Source organism: Uranotaenia lowii, chromosome 2 (assembly GCF_029784155.1).
Source record: "Uranotaenia lowii strain MFRU-FL chromosome 2, ASM2978415v1, whole genome shotgun sequence".
In the NCBI taxonomy this organism is placed as follows: Eukaryota; Metazoa; Arthropoda; class Insecta; order Diptera; family Culicidae; genus Uranotaenia; species Uranotaenia lowii.
Window position 1 is genome coordinate 43622059 of NC_073692.1, and position 22451 is coordinate 43644509.

At 39.7% G+C, this 22451-nt stretch overlaps 1 protein-coding gene across 3 annotated transcripts; it reads right to left on the reverse strand.

Annotated features, from left to right (window-relative positions):
• Nucleotides 1–1605: 1605 nt before the first annotated feature.
• On the reverse strand, nucleotides 1606–22208 carry LOC129744028 (S-adenosylmethionine synthase). Of its 3 annotated transcripts, none has more exons than XM_055736344.1 (7): nucleotides 21382–22204; nucleotides 10364–10441; nucleotides 10176–10298; nucleotides 9889–10001; nucleotides 5123–5485; nucleotides 4740–5056; nucleotides 1606–4494 (listed from the first exon to the last, which is right to left on the reverse strand). In XM_055736344.1, exons 1-7 carry the CDS (start codon nucleotides 21503–21505, stop codon nucleotides 4389–4391), a joined length of 1224 nt encoding a protein of 407 aa, XP_055592319.1. In that variant the 5' UTR covers nucleotides 21506–22204; the 3' UTR covers nucleotides 1606–4388. The 3 variants fall into 3 exon arrangements, with proteins under 3 accessions (XP_055592319.1, XP_055592318.1, XP_055592320.1); XM_055736343.1 differs by lacking the exon at nucleotides 9889–10001 and adding an exon at nucleotides 7680–7792 and having other exon boundaries at nucleotides 21382–22202; XM_055736345.1 differs by lacking the exons at nucleotides 1606–4494; nucleotides 4740–5056; nucleotides 9889–10001 and having other exon boundaries at nucleotides 5124–5485; nucleotides 21382–22208.
• Nucleotides 22209–22451: the final 243 nt, after the last annotated feature.

The window sequence follows — 22451 nt, forward strand, 5'->3', positions numbered from 1 at the left end:
ATATTTTATTTAAAAACCCTGAATTATGTTACTCATAAATTAAAATATATCCAAAGCATGAAGCTGTTAGTACTGCTACCAAACCGTTGAAAAACCCCAAAAATGCTCGAACTTCTAGTCAGTAGATCTTTGAATTTTCAAATTTTTCCTTGGGAATGGTTACCATACAGAAAAGATTAAGTCTATTAATGAAATATAAGCTACAGAGGGCTTTATTTGATGAAAATCCTATTCTGTGCACATGGAAACCGTCAAAAAATTTCTAATTAACTAGTCCAATAAGCGCAATTGCAACAATGTAGTATCAGTATGATAACCACCGAGATCAATTTTTTCAACAAGCAACAAAATCGTAATGGAATGAGATTGAGAACGAAGACGACCGCTAAAAACTCGATCAACTTGCACTCGAACCTGACCAAGATCAGACCATACATCAATGGCAACCAGAATCGGTTGTTGGTTTAGTGGCCTAGTGTAGATCCATGTATCTGGTATACTTTCCGCAGCAGCGGCGGCAATTTTCATCCTGTAGTGCAACTTATTTCTTGAAAATTAAATCATGACAGCTTCTGGCCGGCCGTTTTTTTTAACGTGTGCAATGGGAATTTTTTGCAACGTTCACAGACAAACAGACCTGTTCTGTGTTTTTGTTACTTCGAAACATCAATACAGCATTAGGATTAGCATTAGCATAGCATAAGTATAGGATTAGCATTAGAATAGCGTTAGCAAAGTTGAACATTTTAAAAGAAATTTTATGTTTTGAAAGTTTTCGGAAAATGTCAAACAATCAGATGGAACAGATTTTTAGGGATAATATATTGCTTTAGAATTATTCTGTAGGTATACCTAACGTAATTTTTTTTATGAATCTCTGCTGCGGCAACCTGAATCTAATATTAAGAGTCCGATCGAGCTAAATTTAGTTAAGTTTAGTGAAAAAACCGGGTAAAATTGGCACATTTGTACATGATTCTTCTTTTCTTTCACAATAGAGCCCTTTAACGTAGATTTTTTTTCAATGAACAAACAGATTCTATATTTTTTCCTTTTTCACTGGTTAAAAATTCCAAAGCTTTTTCACAATATTTTAAAGACCTTTGATGATGACCTGCAATGTTATCTAAAACGCAACAAACATTTATTGCATACACAAAGGCGCTTTCATAGTACTAAAAAAGTGTTCTAAAATATATCAGAACAACATTTGTTATCTCTTTTGTCTTGTTTCCGACAAAAAATTAAATTTTCAAAATATCATGTTATCATTATGTCGAAAATCGTTACAAATACTGATATAAGATTTTACCTTTGCCATCAGGCCGTCAATTTGGAATTCAAATTCACTGTACAAGATTTTTAAACTATAATTTTTAATCAGAATTCGACGTGAAAACGGGATTAGATTTCACCAAAATCTTATTTTGAATCAATGTATAACACTTGAAATAATTAATAGAAAACGATTTAAACTTTCTACGCATTTTCATTAATACCTATTTGATTTTTTTCATTGATTGTTAAGATTTATTTATCTCAAACACTAGTGTAAGTAAGAAAGAACATTTTCGGATCTTTTTTCGAACACAATAAAACGCTATATTGATCTACCAGAATAGAAAGGTTTTTATTCATCATCATTTGTCAAGATTTGTCAGAAGTTTCAACGTTTAATCAACTGGTTCTTTCATCAATCGGGGATCAATGTGTGGATTTAGCATCTTATCTTTTGTTCTTATAATTTCTTCTCTCAAATGTTCCACATACTTTTAGTAGAATCAATTTAATTGTTTTTGACGGTAGTAATCGTCGATATCTTAGCGATAATATTCTGCAATTTTATTCGTCCGTCTCCGACGTTAACGGGACAAAAAAGGAAAGGGGAACAAACTACATTTTAAAAAACTCCTTGTTTTTGGTTGGATCCGTGCCCTCGCGAAGCGTGCATTGGTGGTGCTGGTTTTTTGTTCCTATTTTCATTTTATTCTTTTTTAACGTTGATTTTCCGTTTTATTAACCTTTTTGTACAGATTTTTAGATGAGATTTATTTTCATGCCTTTATTGATGTGCGTTATTAGAACGTTAGGATAGGTTTTTGGTTACTTATGTTGAATATACAAACGAACGAAATTTCTTATAAACGAATTCTCTTCGCTTGGATTCGGGTTAAAATAACAAACTATTGATATATTTTTCGCGTGCTCACAACTAAATCACTTCGATGAAGTTTAAGCAAAACTAAAATATGCGCTAACATCTAAAAACCACAGGTTTGTGTAAAAGTTGTTCGTTTCTAACACTTTTGTTCGGGTGTTTGAAATCAATTTTTTGGGTTTTGTTTTTCAGCTTTTTTTGTTTGCACCACGTATCCCAGCAAATGGCCAATGTGTCGTCAATCGACGATGGCCCGGGAAGCACCTTTCGACCATTCGGCGGACCGGAGTGTTTTCGAAATGGCTCTTTTCCACAAATAAATTCCTTTACGTAAACACAACACAAAACGTGTATGACCCGAGTGAAAAAAATAAACTTCGTTGTGTGTGGATTATTGGTTCTGATGGGGAGGCAATCCTTTGTTCGAAATTTCGGTAGGATGTTGATTGTTCTGTTAAGATGCTATACCTCTGAACGTCCGAGACCACACGGTAAACTCGGATGTAAGTTCCTTGTTTCGATGTAGGAAAGTACAACCAAGCTTGGTTGGTAGGCTCAGGGATGCCTCGCGATTTTGGAAAAGATGTAAATTTGTTCTTGGAACAAACAAAGTGATGTCCAAATGTACGGTGGACTATTTCGATTGATTTACAGTAGATTCAAATTTTTGAAGAACACATTCAAAGTTTAAAGTGATTTTATATGTTCACTACTGTTCAAAAGCTTAGAGCTTCAAGTTCATTAAAATATTCTTCCGGGCGATTGTTATCTCAGCAATGCACTATCATCTATTGAATGTTTTCGCAGTGGCAGTTTCTAGCAATTCCTTCTAATATGGTTATCTTCCATATATCTGTTTGAGCTGTACTGAAGGACCATTTGATAACTGACATAATTGTACAATATTGCAATTTTTAAATGCGCGATAAATTGCTGATGCTCCAATCCTATCACCGGTCGTTTGTTGCTAATGATTATTCTCCGATGAGTCAATTCAATAATCAAAGCTGTTCAATGTGTCATAATCCAAATCCAACGAAGTTTGACCTTGCAACTGTTTGATGTTGTTTGTAGTTCACAAGCTTTGTCCACGTGTCGACCGGAAATCGGTAGCCGAAATCTGAACCGAAATCACCTGACGAAACATTGTGAAGCACATAATCCATCATCGAAAACGTTTGTATTCGATTTTTTTCACGTCATACAACAAATTTTGCAGCAGGTAGCGCCTCCAAAGGATGGCAAGCTGGAGGCACACTTGATGGGCAGGGTCTCCTACTGTGGCCAACCGAATGATCTAGCTTCGACGAAGAGAACACTCACGGAATCCATTTTTCGCTATTTCTTTTTTTCATTTTTTTTATAATTGTTTTTTTTTGCATTTGAAACATTGCGTTTCGTTTGTTATTTTTCTGTTTTTGTTGGTTTTTGCGTACATACTAATTATTTGTTTAAAGTTTTCAAAGTTACGAAAACCGATGGTGTAATTTTAAGCGTAAAAATAAGAGACAAAATTGTGTGGCCGTTTTTCGTTTTGCGTTTCGTGTAAAGACCGGGATTATCCAAACTAAGGGAGGGGAGTGCCAAGTGCTCGAAGAAATTCTTACACGATTTTCAATACATTTTGAAAGAATACATTTGGTTATGTGATTGAAAAAAATCGAATTCTATAATTTGAATGCCTACGCTTGTCCTAAACTGGCTCCTCAACGTGCTTCAATCTACACAAGAACGTGCTCTCTACTTCGGAAGAAAAAGTTTGAATTTTTAATTGGATAGGTGAAACGTTCTCTCCTAAAACTGTAAAGTAAACTTTGTTGAACAATTCCGTCTTGTGGTACACAAACTTTTAATCACACGAAACCGACAACGATAAGTAGTGAAAATATACAAACTATTTTCCGTTTTCAATATTGAATTACTATATGACACAATCCGAGGCATGATTCGCACCTTTCCGCATTGAGGGTTGTTTCAACACAAATTAGCTGTCACAAGAACTTAAAGACACGACATGCTACCGACACGTAAAATTCGGCGGGTAGACTTGTAAAAAAAACCTATTAATAGAAAGAAAAAAAAATCGTTCTATCCATGTACTTAATCCTACTAACCCCTAGAGGGCGTCATCGTTAAACTTGGTTTTCTTAGAAGCGGTCGGAAGATGTTGCTGTTCTGGGTCCGATGTCGCTCGCTGCTGCTGCTGAGAGCTGCTGTCGTCTGCTGACAATCAGTTCAGTACCAGCTCCTTGGGTTCCTCCCACGGGAAGCCTGGGCGACCGAAGTGGCCGTAGGTGCTGGTGCGCTGGTAGAATGGTGTCCGCAGGTTCAGATCCCTGTGATGGAAGGGATAAAACGTGATTAAAGAATCAACATCTTAAAGTTTTATTTGCTGTACAATCTTCGAATTTTAGCATAATAATACAAAAAAGATCGTGGAGTGGTATGCTGCAATCAATGTCTAGGTTTTACTCTAAGACATGAATCGTTCCAATACGATACAAAATCATCATCAAATGGAACTTCGAAAGGCACGAAAGACATTAATGGAAAGGAAGGATTTAGCCAAACTTAAACTTACTTGACAATCTTGCCGGGGCGCAGGTCAAAGTTCTTCGACACGATGGCCAGCAGTTCCTTCTGGCTGTACTTGGACGTGCCATAGTCGAATACTGTGATCGAGAGCGGCTCGGCAAGGCCAATGGCATAGGCGACTTGCACCAAACAGCGGCGACAGATGCCGGCCTTAACAAGCGATTTGGCCACCCAACGGGCCGCGTAGGCAGCCGACCGGTCTACCTTGGTGAAATCCTTACCGGAGAAAGCACCACCACCGTGGGCACCCCAACCACCGTACGTGTCGACGATGATCTTTCGTCCGGTCAAACCGGCATCGCCCTTAAATGACGAGAAAGAAATCGGAATTAGAAGTTTGATTATTGGAAACATTGAAGGGAAACTCACCTGCGGTCCTCCAATGATGAACAAACCGCACGGGTTGATGTGCACAATAGTGTTCGAGTCGAAATACTTGGCCGGAATGACCTCCCTGATGACCTGATCCATGATGGACTTTCGCAGCTCTTCCAGAGTGATTTTATCCGAGTGCTGCAGCGACACGACGATGGTGTGCACTCGCTGGGGGATGCAGGCGCCGGATTCGAATTTGTACTCGGCCGTGACCTGGGTCTTGGAGTCCGGTCGAGCCCACCAGAATTCCCCGCTTCGTCGCAGATCGGCGATGCGTTCGTTGAGTCTGTGAGCCAGCACCACGGTCAGAGGCATGCATTCTTCCGTCTCGTCGGTGGCATAACCGAACATCAAACCCTGCAGGCGCAGACAGAAAGGATCGTCAATACAAAACAACAGTTTGCTGTCAACGTTGATAATATAAAGTGGCGTAAAAGTTGTTTTTGTTATTGAAAGCGGAAGCGATGATTACACTTTGCGAATGTTATAGCATGCATGGGAATAGTTTGTGGTTTAGCAGTGGTTCCTAATAGTTCTAATCTTTTCCTAGATGAATCCAAACTAAATTCATAATTTACACATTGAGGATGTTACCCTCGTTATTTGTCTGCTTATAATACATGCGTGGCTTATCACAGTACAGAAAAAAAATATGAGAAAATACAGATTACATAAACTCCCAGCGACGGGGCTGGTTCTCGTATGACCAAATAATATTTTGTCGAGTCAATAAACAACGCGCATGACGACGAAATGCCGGTTCATCGTTTGCCTGATAACCTGGCTGGACAGACCGGTGCCTATTGCGCAGTCCTCCAAAAGCTAGATTGTCCGCGCACCAACCAGCAAATCGGATCATACAATAACGCTTCGCAGGGGATCATCCGAGTTTTTTTTCTTGTATGTACAATAATATTTGTCAGGTGAACGATAGAGCAATCCTTATGTTTGATTGATAGTCATCTGATGTGTTCGCGTGAAGCAAACAAACAAGGCCAGCAGTGTATTTTGTTTCCTTAGAGCTAGCGCTGCAAAAAACATATTTTTTTTCGAATAATAACCTATGATAAGGAAAATTCCAGCTAATGTTTTTTAAATCAAAAACTAAAATTCATAACTATCAATTGTTCCATTATTAAGATGACATTCACTAGCTAACTTGCATTGTAAAAACCTGATTTTGTTTTTTTTTTGTATATGACCTGTGTTGTCTCCTATTACAACTAGCAACTAAATTCTACCCTAAAAAATATAAATACATTCCCTTATCCAAAATTGATTACGCCACCACATGTAAATGGAAATGGGGAAGATGGATGAGGAGGTTGAAACGATGAGTGAACGATCGATTAGTTCCCAACAAGGTCAAAGAAAAAAAATGAATCAGAAAAAACCAAAAAAGACATAAGCAAAAGCAAAACAATTCAATCAAAATGTTTACTTTAAGGCAAGGCGATAACTTAGAACATGCATGGATGGTTCACCCAAATCGAAACTCGACCGATTTCTCGGTGCTCGTGCCCAAGTTTGAATGACGTAGGTCCCCCCTCCATGTTTGATTACACAAAATTGGAGCATTCAAATCTCTTATTTTTTGTTTTATGGAAATCACTTTCGTTGAGCAAAAATATTAAAAAATTCACTATAGTCGTGAGTTTTGACAACGATTCTTCTCATTCTGAATTCTAAATCCAAAGTATAAATTTGAATTGACTAAAATATTGAATCTGGAAAAACCTGTTTGATATTTGAATCATGAATCTGGGTTCACTTGGCCCAAAGCAAATCAATCACAATTCCTTATTATCTTGAATCTTGAAATTACTTCTGAATCTGAATGCTGAGTTCGAAATCTAAATTTGAATTGAACTAGAACTTGAAATTTGAACCTTGAATCTGTCTCTAAAATTTGAATATGGAATCGTGGTTTGATTCTAAATTTCACTTTAGCTATTCGATTCTGATTTTTTTAAGATAATTTTCGAACATTTTGAAACAACTATTTGATGGACATCTTTGTGAACAAGAGATTTGCATGCCTTATGTAAACAACCATCACTAACGACATTTCAAGGAACGACTTTTTAGAGGTATCAAAAATTTGAACTCTACCATTTTTGGAAAATTTCGTGAGCAAAGAATGGTTGTGTTTTGAGAATAAGGAATACTTAAGATTACATTTGTTAGTTAGTAAGTCACATCCAGCTTATGCACACTAAATTTAAAAAAATATATAGCCAAATCAGACATTCAGAACATCAACTTTTGTGATGTTTGTAATTCTAAAGAAATGTCGTTAAGAGGAGATGAACTTTTCTTCAACCAGATGAATGTATTCAATCAAATTTTTCCACCAAATATAGTACAAAAACTTTGAAGTGGACTCGCAACACCAAAAACAGTAGGAAATAAAACCAAAAAAGGAAGTATAGAGACCAGAAAACCATAATCCTTAGCGCACAACAGCATCAGACAGGAAAACAATAGGTAGGTAGTGAAAAAATATACTTATAAAACATAGCTATCAAAAATTCGATCCCGATTCGCTAACCTGATCTCCGGCGCCGACCTCTTCCTCTGCCCGATTCACATGCACTCCGGCGGCAATGTTTGGCGATTGCTGATCCAGGGCCAGCAGGACGTTACAGGTCTTGTAATCAAATCCTGTTTTTTCGAGCGATGAAGTTTGTGTGTGCATGTTATGGACCGAAAATGTAGGTTGGTTGCATTCGAAAGGATGATCCCCAATCAGGTCAGAAAAGTTCGTACGTGTTCCATGTTTTTTTGTTTGGTATTTTGTTTGTTTTACGATTATGGAGGTCATGCGATGAAATTGAAGAAAAGACGTGCAATATATTTTTAGTATGGTGTTTTTAAAGTGTTCAATTAACTTAAGTTCGAGCTTGAGTCAGAGTTCCTATCGCCCCTAAAAATAAATACAAAATAAAGACAGCATCCTCTCGGGAGGTATCGAAGAATTGTTTCTTAATGCGGATCATTGACTACGCAACAGCGTCAATTGGCGAACTGATTCAGGGGAAACGTCGTTCGCGTGGCTCCAATCAAAACAAACGCCGATAACCGAATGGTTGTTTATTCTTACGGTAGCCAATAAGCGTGCGCTGGATTACGATCCCGTCCAAACAACAACGCCGACAGGACCCGGCAACGGTTGCAGCGCGCAGATGATCGATCACAGTTTGCACCAGTAGTGGCGAGACAGTTGCTGACGAAAGCAGAAACATAGCCGGAGAAACAACGATATGCTAAACGAATCCACACGAGACGGACTCGAAAACCAGACGATACAACGCCCTATCCGTCAGAGACACGGTTTCACGAGTAATCTGAGCTATGTTGTCAAGGCGTCACCACGATCAGGCGAAACAAGATACCAGAAATTTAATTGCTGAGTCTGAGTCAAACGTATCGACACATATATCGTCTAAAAACGAAGATTCATTTCTTTTTGCGACTTCCGAGAACTCTTCTAACGTAGTAAACACCGTAACCAGATACAGTTTCTAACAAGGCACCGGACCGTTTTGCTCCACGAGTTCAACGGCACGTGGAGCTTCGCCCGTGTTTAACGGAATCAGGACAAATTGTTAACTCATGCTAGCTCAGCACTAAATAGTGGAGCTGCTTATATTTGTTCTAGGTACTTTAAAGCGAAAAACTATTAACAAATTCAAAACCGAAAGAAAAATTATGAAATCTGACTGGTCGATGGCCGGTATCAATTTGCCACCGAGCGTTTCCCACGACTGTAATCGATTTCATTGTGTGAATTCTTGATTTTTCATATCGAATTACTGCTTTGATTGCTGTTGGCGGCATTGTTGCGTCAATAGAAGCTCTCTTGTTAGGTAAGGTAGATATTAGAATTGTGGATAAGTTCAACTGATTCTTTGAAATTATTTTTTTTTTAAACTTTGGAATGTGAAATCTAAAAAGAGTAAAAACCTTGAAATTATAAATAAATACAATTCTGAAAAATTGATAGAGATTATCGCTGAGAAAACGTTACAAATAAACATTTTTCGAATGACTGAACTGCGTCATGCAAAACTAATAAGTACCTACGCAATAAGATAATCTCGGACTAACTTCTGACGCAATAGAACAATAAACTTCCGGATTCGGTTCGTTAGAACCATTTAAAAATCTGTACTCCGTTGTTCCTACCCGACCCAGACCCTTTTGCCGTTCGTCCAAAATGATGACCTTTCGCGATGACACCTTGACGATTATCTCGAAACGAACCAAACCGAGACGTGTATTTGCCCTGCCTCTAACGATTGATGGGGAAAAAAATAGAACGAATGTCCGCATGCTCCAAAATGAATGAAAATAAAAGTTCGCCGGTTGGCGTCTGTTCTCCCGGAAACATCAGCAGGCCCCTTCATTCATGCAAAATTATCGTTGATAATTGTTAGTTTTCTTCATTTAGCCAGATAAAAAAATCATTAGCTTAACCATCTTCGAGGAAAGCGGAAACTGACTTAGCGCGTATTATGAGAGCTTCAACTTTCCAAGATCAAAAATGGGTTTTTGAAAAAATAAATACGACTAATGGTGAATTTCACACAAAGATACACACAACACACACACCGATAATGATGAGAGCAACCGGCCAACACCCCGTAGTACAAATTGATGAGGATGCACAACGTAAATTAGATTTCTGCGCCATTGCCATAAACGGCACGACACGACACTCGGTCGAAGCTGCCAAAGGGCGGTCGATGGAGTAGTACCTGATCGCCAGCTCCCACATTGTCCTCATCCCGATCGATGTGCACCCCCTGGGCAATGTTCGGGGACTGTTGCTCAATCGCGACCAGCAGATTCAAGGTGCGCCAATCGAAACCTGGAGAAGGAGCGACATAGATTTGTTTTATAACATCCTCGAACAATTGCCGGAAGGACTCCAATTTTCACAATCCAACCTACTAAGCGAACGCGACAAATCCGAACGACGAAAGACCCTCCCCTCTGGAAGGAAACCTAAAAAGCACCCACCCCAACCGAACGAACGCATTACCTTTGGAAGAGTCGTCATAGCCAATATGTTTGACGGTTTCACGGACCACCTTCTGGTAGTCGATGACTGCCTTGGAGGTAATTTCTCCGCACAGGAGAATCATGCCGGTTTTGGAGATAGTTTCTGTTGGAGGGAAATTTTTAAGTTTAGTGATTTATTTGGTGTGAAATGCAAATCGTTGAACTTACCGCATGCAACTTTGGCGTTGGGGTCCTGCGTCAAGTGAGCATCTAAAATAGCATCGCTAATCTGGTCACACATTTTGTCTGAAATTGGTGGGAGGAGATCGTTAAAAGAATGTTAAAACAGTGGTTGGGATTGATTGTTGTTTTGATTTCTTGTGTTCTGATTTTAGATGGCCATGGCTCCGGATCGTCAACAGTGGAGGTCTTTTACCACGGCCCTATGCACCGGAGGATCGGTGCGGGATCATTAAGTAAGTATGGAATATTCAAAGGGCAGAAATTTATAGAATTAAGCCCTGAAGTTTAACCCAAGTTTTTGAATAATAAAAACATTTTATTCTATTTTTTGTTTTATTTTATCTATAAAACATGTCAGTACCAACCAACACATGAAAAGGGTTTCCGTCATTTAGGACATTTTGAGAAAAACGCGTCTGAAAATTTGCAACCTTTTTCAAGTCGCTAATTAAAATTCACGTGAAATTTTCAAGTATATATGACCCAAATGGTGCGTATGATCATCCTTAAAATGTGATGGTTTTTCCAAGTGTGCAATACATATACGAGGAGCTTTAATAACATTACTCATGGAAGTTTCCCCATAGTATCATCAGACAGGTGGTGATATACGGTTTATTCTCAGAATCGTTCCCTATGTTATTAGCAATAGCTAAGCTGAGGAAAGGCAAAAAATCATTCAACGAAACAATGGTTGCATTTTTTCATATGCAGGTCAGGTACCAACTCGAACATGTTCTGAAAAGTAGATTTTTTTGGCAAAGTTTATGCTTTGCGGTTGGTAAAAATAGAACTGTGACGAATAACTTCCCGCATCGTCCACGTGTTTTTACGTTTGGCACTCATAAATGGCGTGGTGCCGATGACGACGACGTCGCTCGTCAGAAATTTTACGGCGAGGCGCATTAAGCCATACCATGACGACTGACTACAATCACAATCAGATTTGCCAGTCGTCACAACAGCACGCCGAGAAACAAGCATGGATGGATGATTTTTAATTAAGGAATAGAAGGTGAGAAACATTTCGTAGCAGCTGAGAAAATCAATACCGTTTTCTCAAGTGCAGCTTTTTGGCGCCCTCGCGTGCTCTGGAACAGTGTTGCCGGATATTTCTACATTGAAGGGCAAGCTCCTAGCAGATTCCAGACTCTATGACACTGAAAGTATCGAAAATATCTTCTTTTCAGCACTCAATTCAGTGTGAAAAGTTCATTCCACGACCGACCTAATCTTAAATTAGCAGTCGTTAATGGTCGTCCACATGTTGTTGGCTCTTTACAACAATTGTGCATACAAATAATCCTTAAATTCTCAATAACAAGTTAGGAAAAGAAACGACGGTTAAAAATAAAGAATTCCATAACCATAAGAACTAATGACTTGTCAAAATGTTATCCAAAAACAGCTCTAGAGCATCTCTGCTCTCTCTAAGCTCTATGAGCCAGATTTAACGAAATTAACTGCTAGCTAAGTGCTCATGGTTACTTGGTAAATAAGAGATTTTTTGCAGACCACTAAAGTATGGTCTCCAAAGCTTACCTGGGATAACTTTTTTCAAAATTTAGAACTGTTCGAGCAATAAAGTAACGTATTCAACCAAAAAAACAAAAGTTTGTTGAAAATTTTTTGAGAAATCAAAGGATAAATCCACCATCCCTACTTACCCCATAAGGCGGGGTAAGTAAAGACACCAGCAGTTCATAACAATTTACGTATTAACGTTTCTCGCTTTGACTATATCATGCTCGTTTGTAAGTAACATGGTCTTCATCACAACGTAAATTTATCAAAATTTACTCACTGCTGATTTTTGAATGATTTTTTAAAGTTGAACCCTAGTGTATAAAAAAATATATGGACATTTTCCAAGAGAAGCCAAATGACTAGGAACCCTGTCAAACGGTAAAGTATGAAGAAAAAAAATAGGATTTCTAGGAGGACCTAGGCAATCGTATGAAAGTAAAATTTCATTTGTTTTTGAACCTAGCTTGGAAATATTGAGCCATAATTATCCTTTTTGTATGCTGCCTCATTGTCATTTTTCGAATAGGTATATGTTTTCGAAAGAAAACCTAAAAAGGCAGTTCGGTCCTAAATTACTGTTAAAATGCCTTCTTTGCAAAATAACACTAAAAAACAAATTTTAAGATGTCGATAAATATTTAATTCTAGCCACTAATGTCATTTAAATATTAAGAAACAAACTATTATGCTTTACACTCCTTTCCTCAGTAAGTATTTTAAAACTTTTGGATATTACAAAAAAGCAATCTTTCCCAAAATATTCGAAAATTATTTAAAAAGAAGTAATCGAAAGTTCCCCAGTTTACGGAACCATTTTATATTTCAGTTTTTTTTTTTACATTCAAGTGCAGTTGTTGCTGCAAGGGCAAGAATAGCCAACCATAAGTTTCTCTTTCAAGATATTGTTAGGCATCTGTCATTAACCGGAAGAAAAAAAGGAAAGGAAAAAATCTTCACGATTATTCGCTCGGCGCGTGTTAGCTACTACCTATTACCAGATTGTTGTAATATTCCTTTTAAAATTAGTGGATTCAGGATCAGTTATCCTCTAGTGATATACGCTTTACCGGTCCACTAAAGAAGAGAAAGCTTGATTGAAATCACCGCAGCATACAGTGATTATCGTTTGTAGAGAAGTATGTATACTTATAACACAATTAAACAATTAGTTATTGATCGATATTTCATAGGTTGCAAAGAATTGCATAAACCACGAAGATATAAACAGAGTAGATATCATAAACTAGCAAGCCCACTAAATTCTTTGAAGTTTTTTGTAGAACAAATACAACACTTTCAAACTTAGTTCCGGCTTTTTTCTGCTCTGTGTGCCAATATTCTTCAAAGAATTTAACGATGGCAACCTCAAGTGGCGACGAATTCAACACCATAGATTTGGACAACACATTTTCCTGCGTGAGCTGTGACCGCCCAGATTCGGCAGATAATATGGTGGCCTGCGATCGCTGCCAAGATTGGTGGCATCTCTCCTGTGCCGGTCAAACTCCTGGTGTGAAAAATCGTGATTGGACGTGTAGCAAGTGTTTGCCCATCCCAGAGAAATCGGCCTCAGGTCGCTCTTCAGCTTCTGTCCGTAGAGCAAAGCTACGATTAGAGCTTAAGCGCATGGAAGAAGTGAAGAAATTGGAACTTAAGTTCATAGACGAGAAATTTAAGATCATGGAAGACTCATTACTAGAAGAGGAAGAGGAGTCTCGCGGTGATGACGACGATCAAATGGAAACCCAGCGTCGCACTAAGAATTGGATTAGAAGTCAAGCAGGTTCTCATCATGAAGGAGCAATAGGAGGGTTAGCACTGGAACCGGAATCAAATAGTTCCAAACAACCTATCCTGAAGAAAGCACTAACTGACACTGTTATCGAAGAACCTATGAACACCACCTTAGCCTCTCTACAAGAGCAACTGAATATCTGCCTAGAGAATCCTGAACCCAGTGCCGAACAGCTCAACGCTCTACAGGAACAACTACGTTTGTGTCAGCTACAGATTTCAGCAAAGCAACCTAGGTCAGAAAAGAGACCACCTGTATTAGAAACCGCGTCGCAATCTAATCATGTAGCCAGTAAAACGAAACATCTGTTAGTAGAGCCAGTCCTACTTCCCGGTCCGTCTCAAAGCTTCAATCCTCCACAATACCAGTTGACTTCTCGAGCAAAGCGAGCAGAGGTTCCTTTTTCTACAGGAGACACTCAGAGAAAACAACGTAATAGAGAAATGGATAATGCTTCGGCTTTAGAAAATCATGAAGAGGCAGGAAATCAACAGCGGCAGAATACCCAAGGAAAACTGTCACCCGGACAATCGATAAGAAATCCTTTTACATCATTTCCCGAACAAGCGAACCTGTTTACCAGCTGCCCTACACCACAACAAATGGCGGCTCGTCAAAATCTTCCTCGAGAACTTCCGCTTTTTTCTGGCGATCCAGCCGATTGGCCAGTATTCTTTAGTCAGTATTGCTTTACAACTGAAGCCTGTGGGTTAAATAACGGAGAGAACATGGTTCGCCTCCAGAAATGTTTAAAGGGCCCAGCCTGGGAGGCCGTACGGAGCTGCCTAATATTGCCAACTTCGGTACCGTATGTTATAGAAGCTCTCCGCGAACGTTTTGGTCGACCAGAACTTATCATCGAATCATTGATAGAGAACGTTCGAAATTCCGCATGTCTAAAAGCAGATAGACTAGAAACAATAATTGAATTTGGTACTAAGGTACAGGCACTCTGCAATCATATGGAGGCTGCAGATTTAATTGACCATTTATCGAATCCTACGCTACTGAGCGAGTTGATCGGCAAACTTCCTGCGGATTATAAAATGCAATGGGTCAGATTTAGGAGGAATCAAGATTTCGTAAATATCCGAACATTTGGTACTTTTATGAAAGAGTTGACAAGTGATGCATACAGTGTTACTAGATACCATGGAGATAAATGGGTAGCTAAACGTGAAAAACCCAAGGATCGTATTTTAGTTCATACCGAGGCACACAAGGAAACACCCGAATACGAGCAAGATGATCGCCATCAAATTTCATCTGGATCGCCAAAATCGCCGATTTGTGCAGTCTGCCAGAAAATAGGACATCGTGCCAAAGAATGTCAAGTGTTTCAGGAGTTATCGGTCGATGACAGGTGGGATCGTGTGCACAATTTGGGGCTCTGCAGAACTTGTTTATTTTGGCACGGAAGGCGAACGTGTAGAAACCGAAATCGTTGTGGCGTTGACGGGTGTGATTGTCGCCATCACCCCTTACTACACTCACAAAAAACTGTCTCATCTGATACCAAAGCGCCTAATTGCTCCGTCCAGAACATTCACGAAAGCATTCCGTCATCTTTACTATTTCGAATTATTCCTGTGACGCTTCACAACGGCAGCATTTCTATAAAAACCTTTGCCTTTATTGATGAGGGATCTGCTCTGACGATGTTAGAGACAGATCTGGCGAATAAACTCAACTTGCATGGCCGGAAAGAGCCACTTTGCCTCAAATGGACAGCGAACGTTGTTCGCACAGAAAGTAATTCACAGCTGGTTAAATTTGAAATATCTGGCACAAATGAGTCCAAACGTTATAGTGTCTACAATGTAGCAACCACACTATCGCTAGACCTGCCACAGCAAAGTTTGCTTATTGAAAGTATGAGAGACAAGTTTAGCCATCTCCGTGATATCCCCATTCAAGGTTATGAAAACGCCAAACCACAACTTTTGATTGGACTTGATAATTTAAAACTGGTAGTACCTTTGAAAGCCCGAGAAGGCGGTAATGCAGCTCCTATTGCAGTTCGCACGCGACTAGGCTGGTGCGTGTATGGAGGATGTCGAAAACAACACACTCCGACCTACTGTTACCATATATGCGAATGCCAAAGTGAGGAGTCTATTGATAAATCCTTGAAAATGTACTTTTCCATGGATGATATTGGGGACCTGCCTAAACAAGCTGACTTAAGCGAAGAAGAAAGACGAGCATTGAATCTCCTAAAAGAAACAACTGTAAGAATTAGTGATCGCTATGAATCTGGGCTTCTTTGGAAATATACGCAGATCGAATTTCCAGATAGTTATCCGATGGCCCTGAAGAGACTACAATGTCTAGAACGCAAATTGAATAAAACGCCAGAAATTAAGGAAAATGTCAGTCGCCAAATTCAAGAATATCAAGAAAAAGGATATTGTCACCTAGCTACTATGGTTGAACTTCAAACGGCCGATCCAAGACGCACCTGGTACCTTCCGCTGGGTGTTGTGGTGAATCCTAAAAAACCGTCCAAGGTAAGATTGATATGGGATGCAGCTGCCAAGGTAGATGGCATCTCGTTAAACACAATGCTGTTAAAGGGCCCCGATCAATTGTCGTGTTTGCCAGTGGTTCTTTTTCGTTTTCGCCAATATCCCGTAGCGGTTTGTGCAGATCTGAAAGAAATGTTCCACCAAATTTCTATTCGAGAAGCGGATAGGAGTGCCCAGAGATTTTTATGGCGGATCGATTCCGCAGAAGATCCAGACGTGTACGTGATGGACGTAGCCACATTTGGAGCAACCTGCTCACCGTCAACTGCTCAGTATGTGAAGAACGTTAATGCTGAGCGTTTCACTGCACAATACCCTGAAGCGGTAGAGAACATCATCTCAGGGCATTACGTGGATGATTATGTAACCAGCTTTCCCTGCGCCGAAGAAGCCCAAATAATCTGCGAACAGGTTAAAGAAATTCATCGAAGTGGCGGATTTGAACTCCGAAATTTCTGCTCCAACGACCCAAAGGTATTGCAATATTTGGGAGAAGAAAAATCCAAGTCAACAAGAGAACTTAGTGCTATCAAAGAGTCATCAGAGCGGGTACTAGGAGTCCTGTGGGAAACACCCGTTGACCAATTATATTTTCCTACGCAGATGCGAGATGACATTGTGTTATTGATCGAAGAAAACGAGAGACCAACTAAGCGACAAATCCTCAGATGCGTCATGACACTCTTCGATCCTTTGGGTTTGTTGGCTCCGTATTTGGTGTTCGGAAAACTGCTGATTCAGGAAGCTTGGCGGAAGAATCTAGCCTGGGACGAAGCAATCGATGATGAACTGTACGGTCGATGGAAAATTTGGGTAAAAATGTTAAACGAAATAGGAAACTTACGAATTTCCAGGTGCTACTTCAGTGAAACTGCCAAGGATGTCGAAATGCATACCTTTGTGGATGCCAGTGAATTGGCTTACTCTTGCGTAACTTATTTTCGTTATGAAAATTCAGCTGGTTCCATAGAAGTTGCACTCGTGGGTGCAAAAACGAAAGTGGCGCCACTCAAGCTTCAGTCCATTCCCCGTCTCGAACTGCAAAGCTGCGTGCTCGGAGCGCGTCACGGGCAATTTGTCCAAGAGAATCGTTCCTTTAGAGTGGTCAGGCGACTCTGGTGGTCCGATTCAGCTACAGCATTAAGTTGGATTAACTCAGAAGCTCGAAGATATCATCGCTTTGTCGCATTCCGTATTACCGAAATCCTCGATCTTACAACCCGGGAGGAATGGAGATGGGTCCCTTCCAAATTGAATCCAGCGGACGAGGCTACCAAGTGGGGCACTGGACCTTACTTTTCAGAAAACAGTATATGGTTCAGCGGTCCAGCATTTTTAAAACAACCAGCTGAAAGCTGGCCTACCTGGAAGGCAGCGCCTTCTACAACTGAGGAGCTTCGTCCCCATTGTGTCCAAGTGCATTGCGATTCAGTCCTACCTGTTCCGCTTGTAGACATTGCACAGTTTTCCAATTGGAACAGATTATTACGAACAATGGCTTACGTTTATAGGTACATCTGTCATTTACGACAACCAGAAGGGAGTCGTACAACTGGGTGTTTAAAACGAAATGAACTACAGTTTGCAGAAACATTTCTGTTTAAGCAGACTCAATGGGAAGTATACCCAGGAGAAATGTTGATCCTTACAAACAATTTGAAGTCCGCTGTAAATGAAAAGGATTGTATTGATAAAAGTAGCAGCATATACCAATTAACGCCAATGCTAGATGATAAAGGTACCTTAAGAATTGATGGTCGTATAGGTGCGGCACAAGGTATTTCTGAAGATCTGAAGTGTCCAATTATCCTACCAAAAAATCATCGTTTAACCCTCTTACTCCTTGAAGATTTCCACAAAAAGTTTCACCACGCCAACAATGAAACTGTGGTGAATGAAGTTCGACAAAGATTCCATGTATCATCACTTCGATCACAGGTAAAAAAAATAGCTAAGGGCTGTCAGTGGTGTAAAATCGATAAGGCACGACCCACTGTACCGAGAATGGCTTCTCTACCAGCTGCACGTCTTAAGCCACATTTACGTCCATTCACCTATGTAGGTGTTGATTTTTTTGGACCCTTCACGATTAAATCTGGGAGAAGCCGCGTGAAAAGGTGGGTTTCACTTTTCACATGCCTTACTGTTAGAGCTGTGCACCTCGAAGTGATTCACAGTTTAACGACGGATGCGTGTATAATGGGAATACGACGTTTTATTGGTAGGCGAGGATCGCCGTTAGAGATCCATAGTGACAACGGGACCAATTTTCAAGGCGCAGAGCGAGTATTACGGGAACAAATAAATGCTGGATTAGAGGCCACCTTCACTAATACTAACACAGCATGGCGATTCATCCCACCAGCTGCCCCCCACATGGGAGGGGCATGGGAAAGAATGGTGCGCTCCATTAAATCAGCTATGGCGAATTCGTACAGCGAATCCCTGGATGACGAACGTTTTTTGACAATACTCATCGAAGCTGAATCTATTGTAAACAGTAGGCCATTAACTTATCTACCATTGGAGAAGGGACAGGACGAAGCGCTTACTCCAAACCACTTCCTACTTGGAAGCTCAAGTGGTGTTCGTCAACCGATAACTCAAGGACCGTGGACTAATAAATTACTAAGCCATTCGTGGTACACAATGGACAAACAACTGAACGCGTTCTGGAAACGTTGGATCCAGGAATACCTTCCATTTATCACCAAACGAACGAAATGGTTCGGAGAGACAAGAAATGTACAACCAGGAGATCTGGTTGTTATCGTGAACGAGAATAAACGGAACAGCTGGACGCGTGGACGTATTTTGGAAACACTTCCGGCTGAGGATGGAAGAGTTCGTAGAGCACTAGTTCAGACTAATAATGGGGTGTTAACAAGACCTGTAGCTAGGTTAGCAATCTTAGAAGTTGGAACAAGTGGAACCGATGCAAATCCGGATTCCACCGGGGGGAGGATGTTGCTGCAAGGGCAAGAATAGCCAACCATAAGTTTCTCTTTCAAGATAGTGTTAGGCATCTGTCATTAACCGGAAGAAAAAAAGGAAAGGAAAAAATCTTCACGATTATTCGCTCGGCGCGTGTTAGCTACTACCTATTACCAGATTGTTGTAATATTCCTTTTAAAATTAGTGGATTCAGGATCAGTTATCCTCTAGTGATATACGCTTTACCGGTCCACTAAAGAAGAGAAAGCTTGATTGAAATCACCGCAGCATACAGTGATTATCGTTTGTAGAGAAGTATGTATACTTATAACACAATTAAACAATTAGTTATTGATCGATATTTCATAGGTTGCAAAGAATTGCATAAACCACGAAGATATAAACAGAGTAGATATCATAAACTAGCAAGCCCACTAAATTCTTTGAAGTTTTTTGTAGAACAAATACAACACTTTCAAACTTAGTTCCGGCTTTTTTCTGCTCTGTGTGCCAATAGCAGTTTTCAACTCAATTTTTAATCAGGATGAAAATTTGTTCAATTTTATCTTTCTGAACAGATTTAAAATATGGGAGGTAATTGACTATAACTGAACCAGTCATCTTAGCTCGTGTAACTTTTGATTCAACCTATAGAACTTCTCAAAAACTTAACACATACTAGTTTTGTTTTTCAACAATTACTCTGCTAATTTTCAATCCTGGCAGACGCATAGTAGATAATGCATTGCGGCATGAATGGTAAAGGTCCAAAAAATCTGATTTAAAAGAAAACATCACCTAAATGGCAAAGCTTTTTTTGAGGATGAATCGGCTCTAGATGCTTGAAACCCAGCAAAAGATAAACTACTTCTATCAGCTTCTATCTAAAGGGAAACTTAAAATTTCATGGAAAAAAGTCTTATTCCTTGGACTCTCGCTATTGGATTCCTTCTACTGCAGCTTATAACTTGCAGTATAATTTTTATCTTTTACTTAATACATATTTATCACGACAAATGAGGACTCCTCATTATGAGGTAGGTACACTAGGTAAGTAAAATTTTTGGATTCAAGTTTTTTTTTTAGTTCATGAACTATTAATAGTACGCGGTCAAAGATTCTAAACTCTTGGCATATCCATAATCTTATACGATTTTTTTTTAATTTTTTAAATCAATGTAAAATAGGAAATACCTAAAATCCCGGAAAAAAGAAAACAACAACAAGAAATGCCTAATGTTAAAAGAATATTCATGTCCTGGAAGCTCATTTCCAATGGGACAGTTATCGATATATTTGGCAACAATCTCGATGAAGAGCATCTCCGAAACAAGTTCTGATAAGATTTTCTCCAACATCAGTTTTGTTTGGGTGTTCTCTCGCAATTTGGCTCTCCCGATAAGCAAAACAGAGAATGAAAACAAGTCTCGCAAAGATGATCAACCGGACCGGACCGGTAGGCCAAAAGGGGTTGATGGGTGGTTGGACAAAGCCAGAGATGTTGCAGGGGGTTGCTGGTCTGATGAGCAGTAGAGCGCCGGTCGATGATTTCCCCCTTCGCTAGCGGCTCTTCCACCACAGCCAGCAGCAAGGCCCTTTCGACGGATCAAGGAAATAAAAAAAGTACGCGGAAAGCACCACATTTATGAACTTATTTTGTTTCCAGAACTATCGCTGATTCATATGATAGGCAAAAGGTGAACTATAGAAAAACGTCACCTTCATCTTTTAAAAGGTTTTATAATTGCAAATTTTGCTATATTTCTGAGTTTTCCGTATACAATTTTGTGGGAAGATTATTCTATTTTCATATGCTACATGAGACTATCCGCCATTTTTCCCCTCCCAGGAGGAAGGCCATTCCGAATAAGAATTTCACTGGGAAGAGCGTGTGACGCAAGGGATAGTGCATTTTCTGATTGGAAAACTTTTATACGAATTTCGTCATGAAAAGTTTGCACCGATTTTAAAATAAATTGCGTAATCAAATGCAAGCAGATGCTAGCATTCACCATCGGCTCGAAAAGCACATTTTCGTAAAACAACCCTCGCGTTTGGAAGGGAGAACACGAAAATGAACCACAGGGAGAAGGCACCTAACCTCAAAAACTTGAACATTTCTCAGACGAACTGGGGACTTGAGTTCTAATATTTATTTCTGACCTTTGTTACCGGGTAAATTTTCAATAGTTTTTTTTAACGTGAATGATAACACATACCTGGATGACCCTCGCCAACGGATTCCGAGGTGAATAGGAACGAGCAGCCGTCCTCCATTTCATAGCCAACATCATGTCCATTCGAGTTGGATGAGAATCCATTGGTTGCCTTTGTCTGGGGCATTTTGGTTGTGCAAATTCACTCCTTTTTCACGATTGTAAACTGTGTTAGAATTTCTTCAAAGCCTTTGGCTTTTTGTCGTCTAAATAGCCGGAGTTTTTCTGTCACTGAATTAAGTTCACGGGTACTTGCTTTTTCTTCAACTATCGTTGGCACCGGAATTACGAAGTATCTCCAGTAAAACACGGCCCAATGCAGACAGGAGTAGGCTAGACAAGAGCTATTTTTATCACCACACTCGCGCGTTTTATGTATTTTTCACCTTAAAGGTTTTCGAAGATGGCAATTTTTATAACTTTTTTAATCACTCGCGGGAGCCTTGCTTGGGCCCGTCTTTACTTGGCAAAACTTTGTGGAAAAGAGGCCGAGTGTAGTGAAAATTCTTGACGGATGGCCAAAGAGAGATCAGCGTATTCCTCGCACTTTTGCCGCAAACGCTCTCTGTTGATAGTTTTCTCACTCGATGAAGAGCTATTGATCGATTTTGGTAGACACTGAGCAGATTTCACTATTAGTTTTTAGGCAGTGGCGCACGTTTCCAAGCTTTGCTGTTATTTGACTAGTACACTTTGTAAATTTAAATGGTTGTTCAACTGTTACTGTGAAGCTGATTAACTAAATTGAAAAAAAAAAATGCTTCTGAAACCTTTAAACTTGTTCAGGCCAAAGCTAAACGATCCTATCGAATTCGCGAACAAACTGAAACTGATGGCCCTCTTCAACCGGGATGAGCCATTTGTAGCGATTGGCTCGAATCCGCAAATCTTCAAAAATATTATTGATTCTGTTTACATTCAAATGGAACGGTGATTCGCGATAGTGGCACGCGCACATGACGCCAGTAGGGTAAGTTATTCCAACTGTTGACTATGGACTGCTGATAATTCTGATAATGTTTATACAATTGAATTGATTGTGAATTAAGAACATTTTAGTTAGGAAACGAATT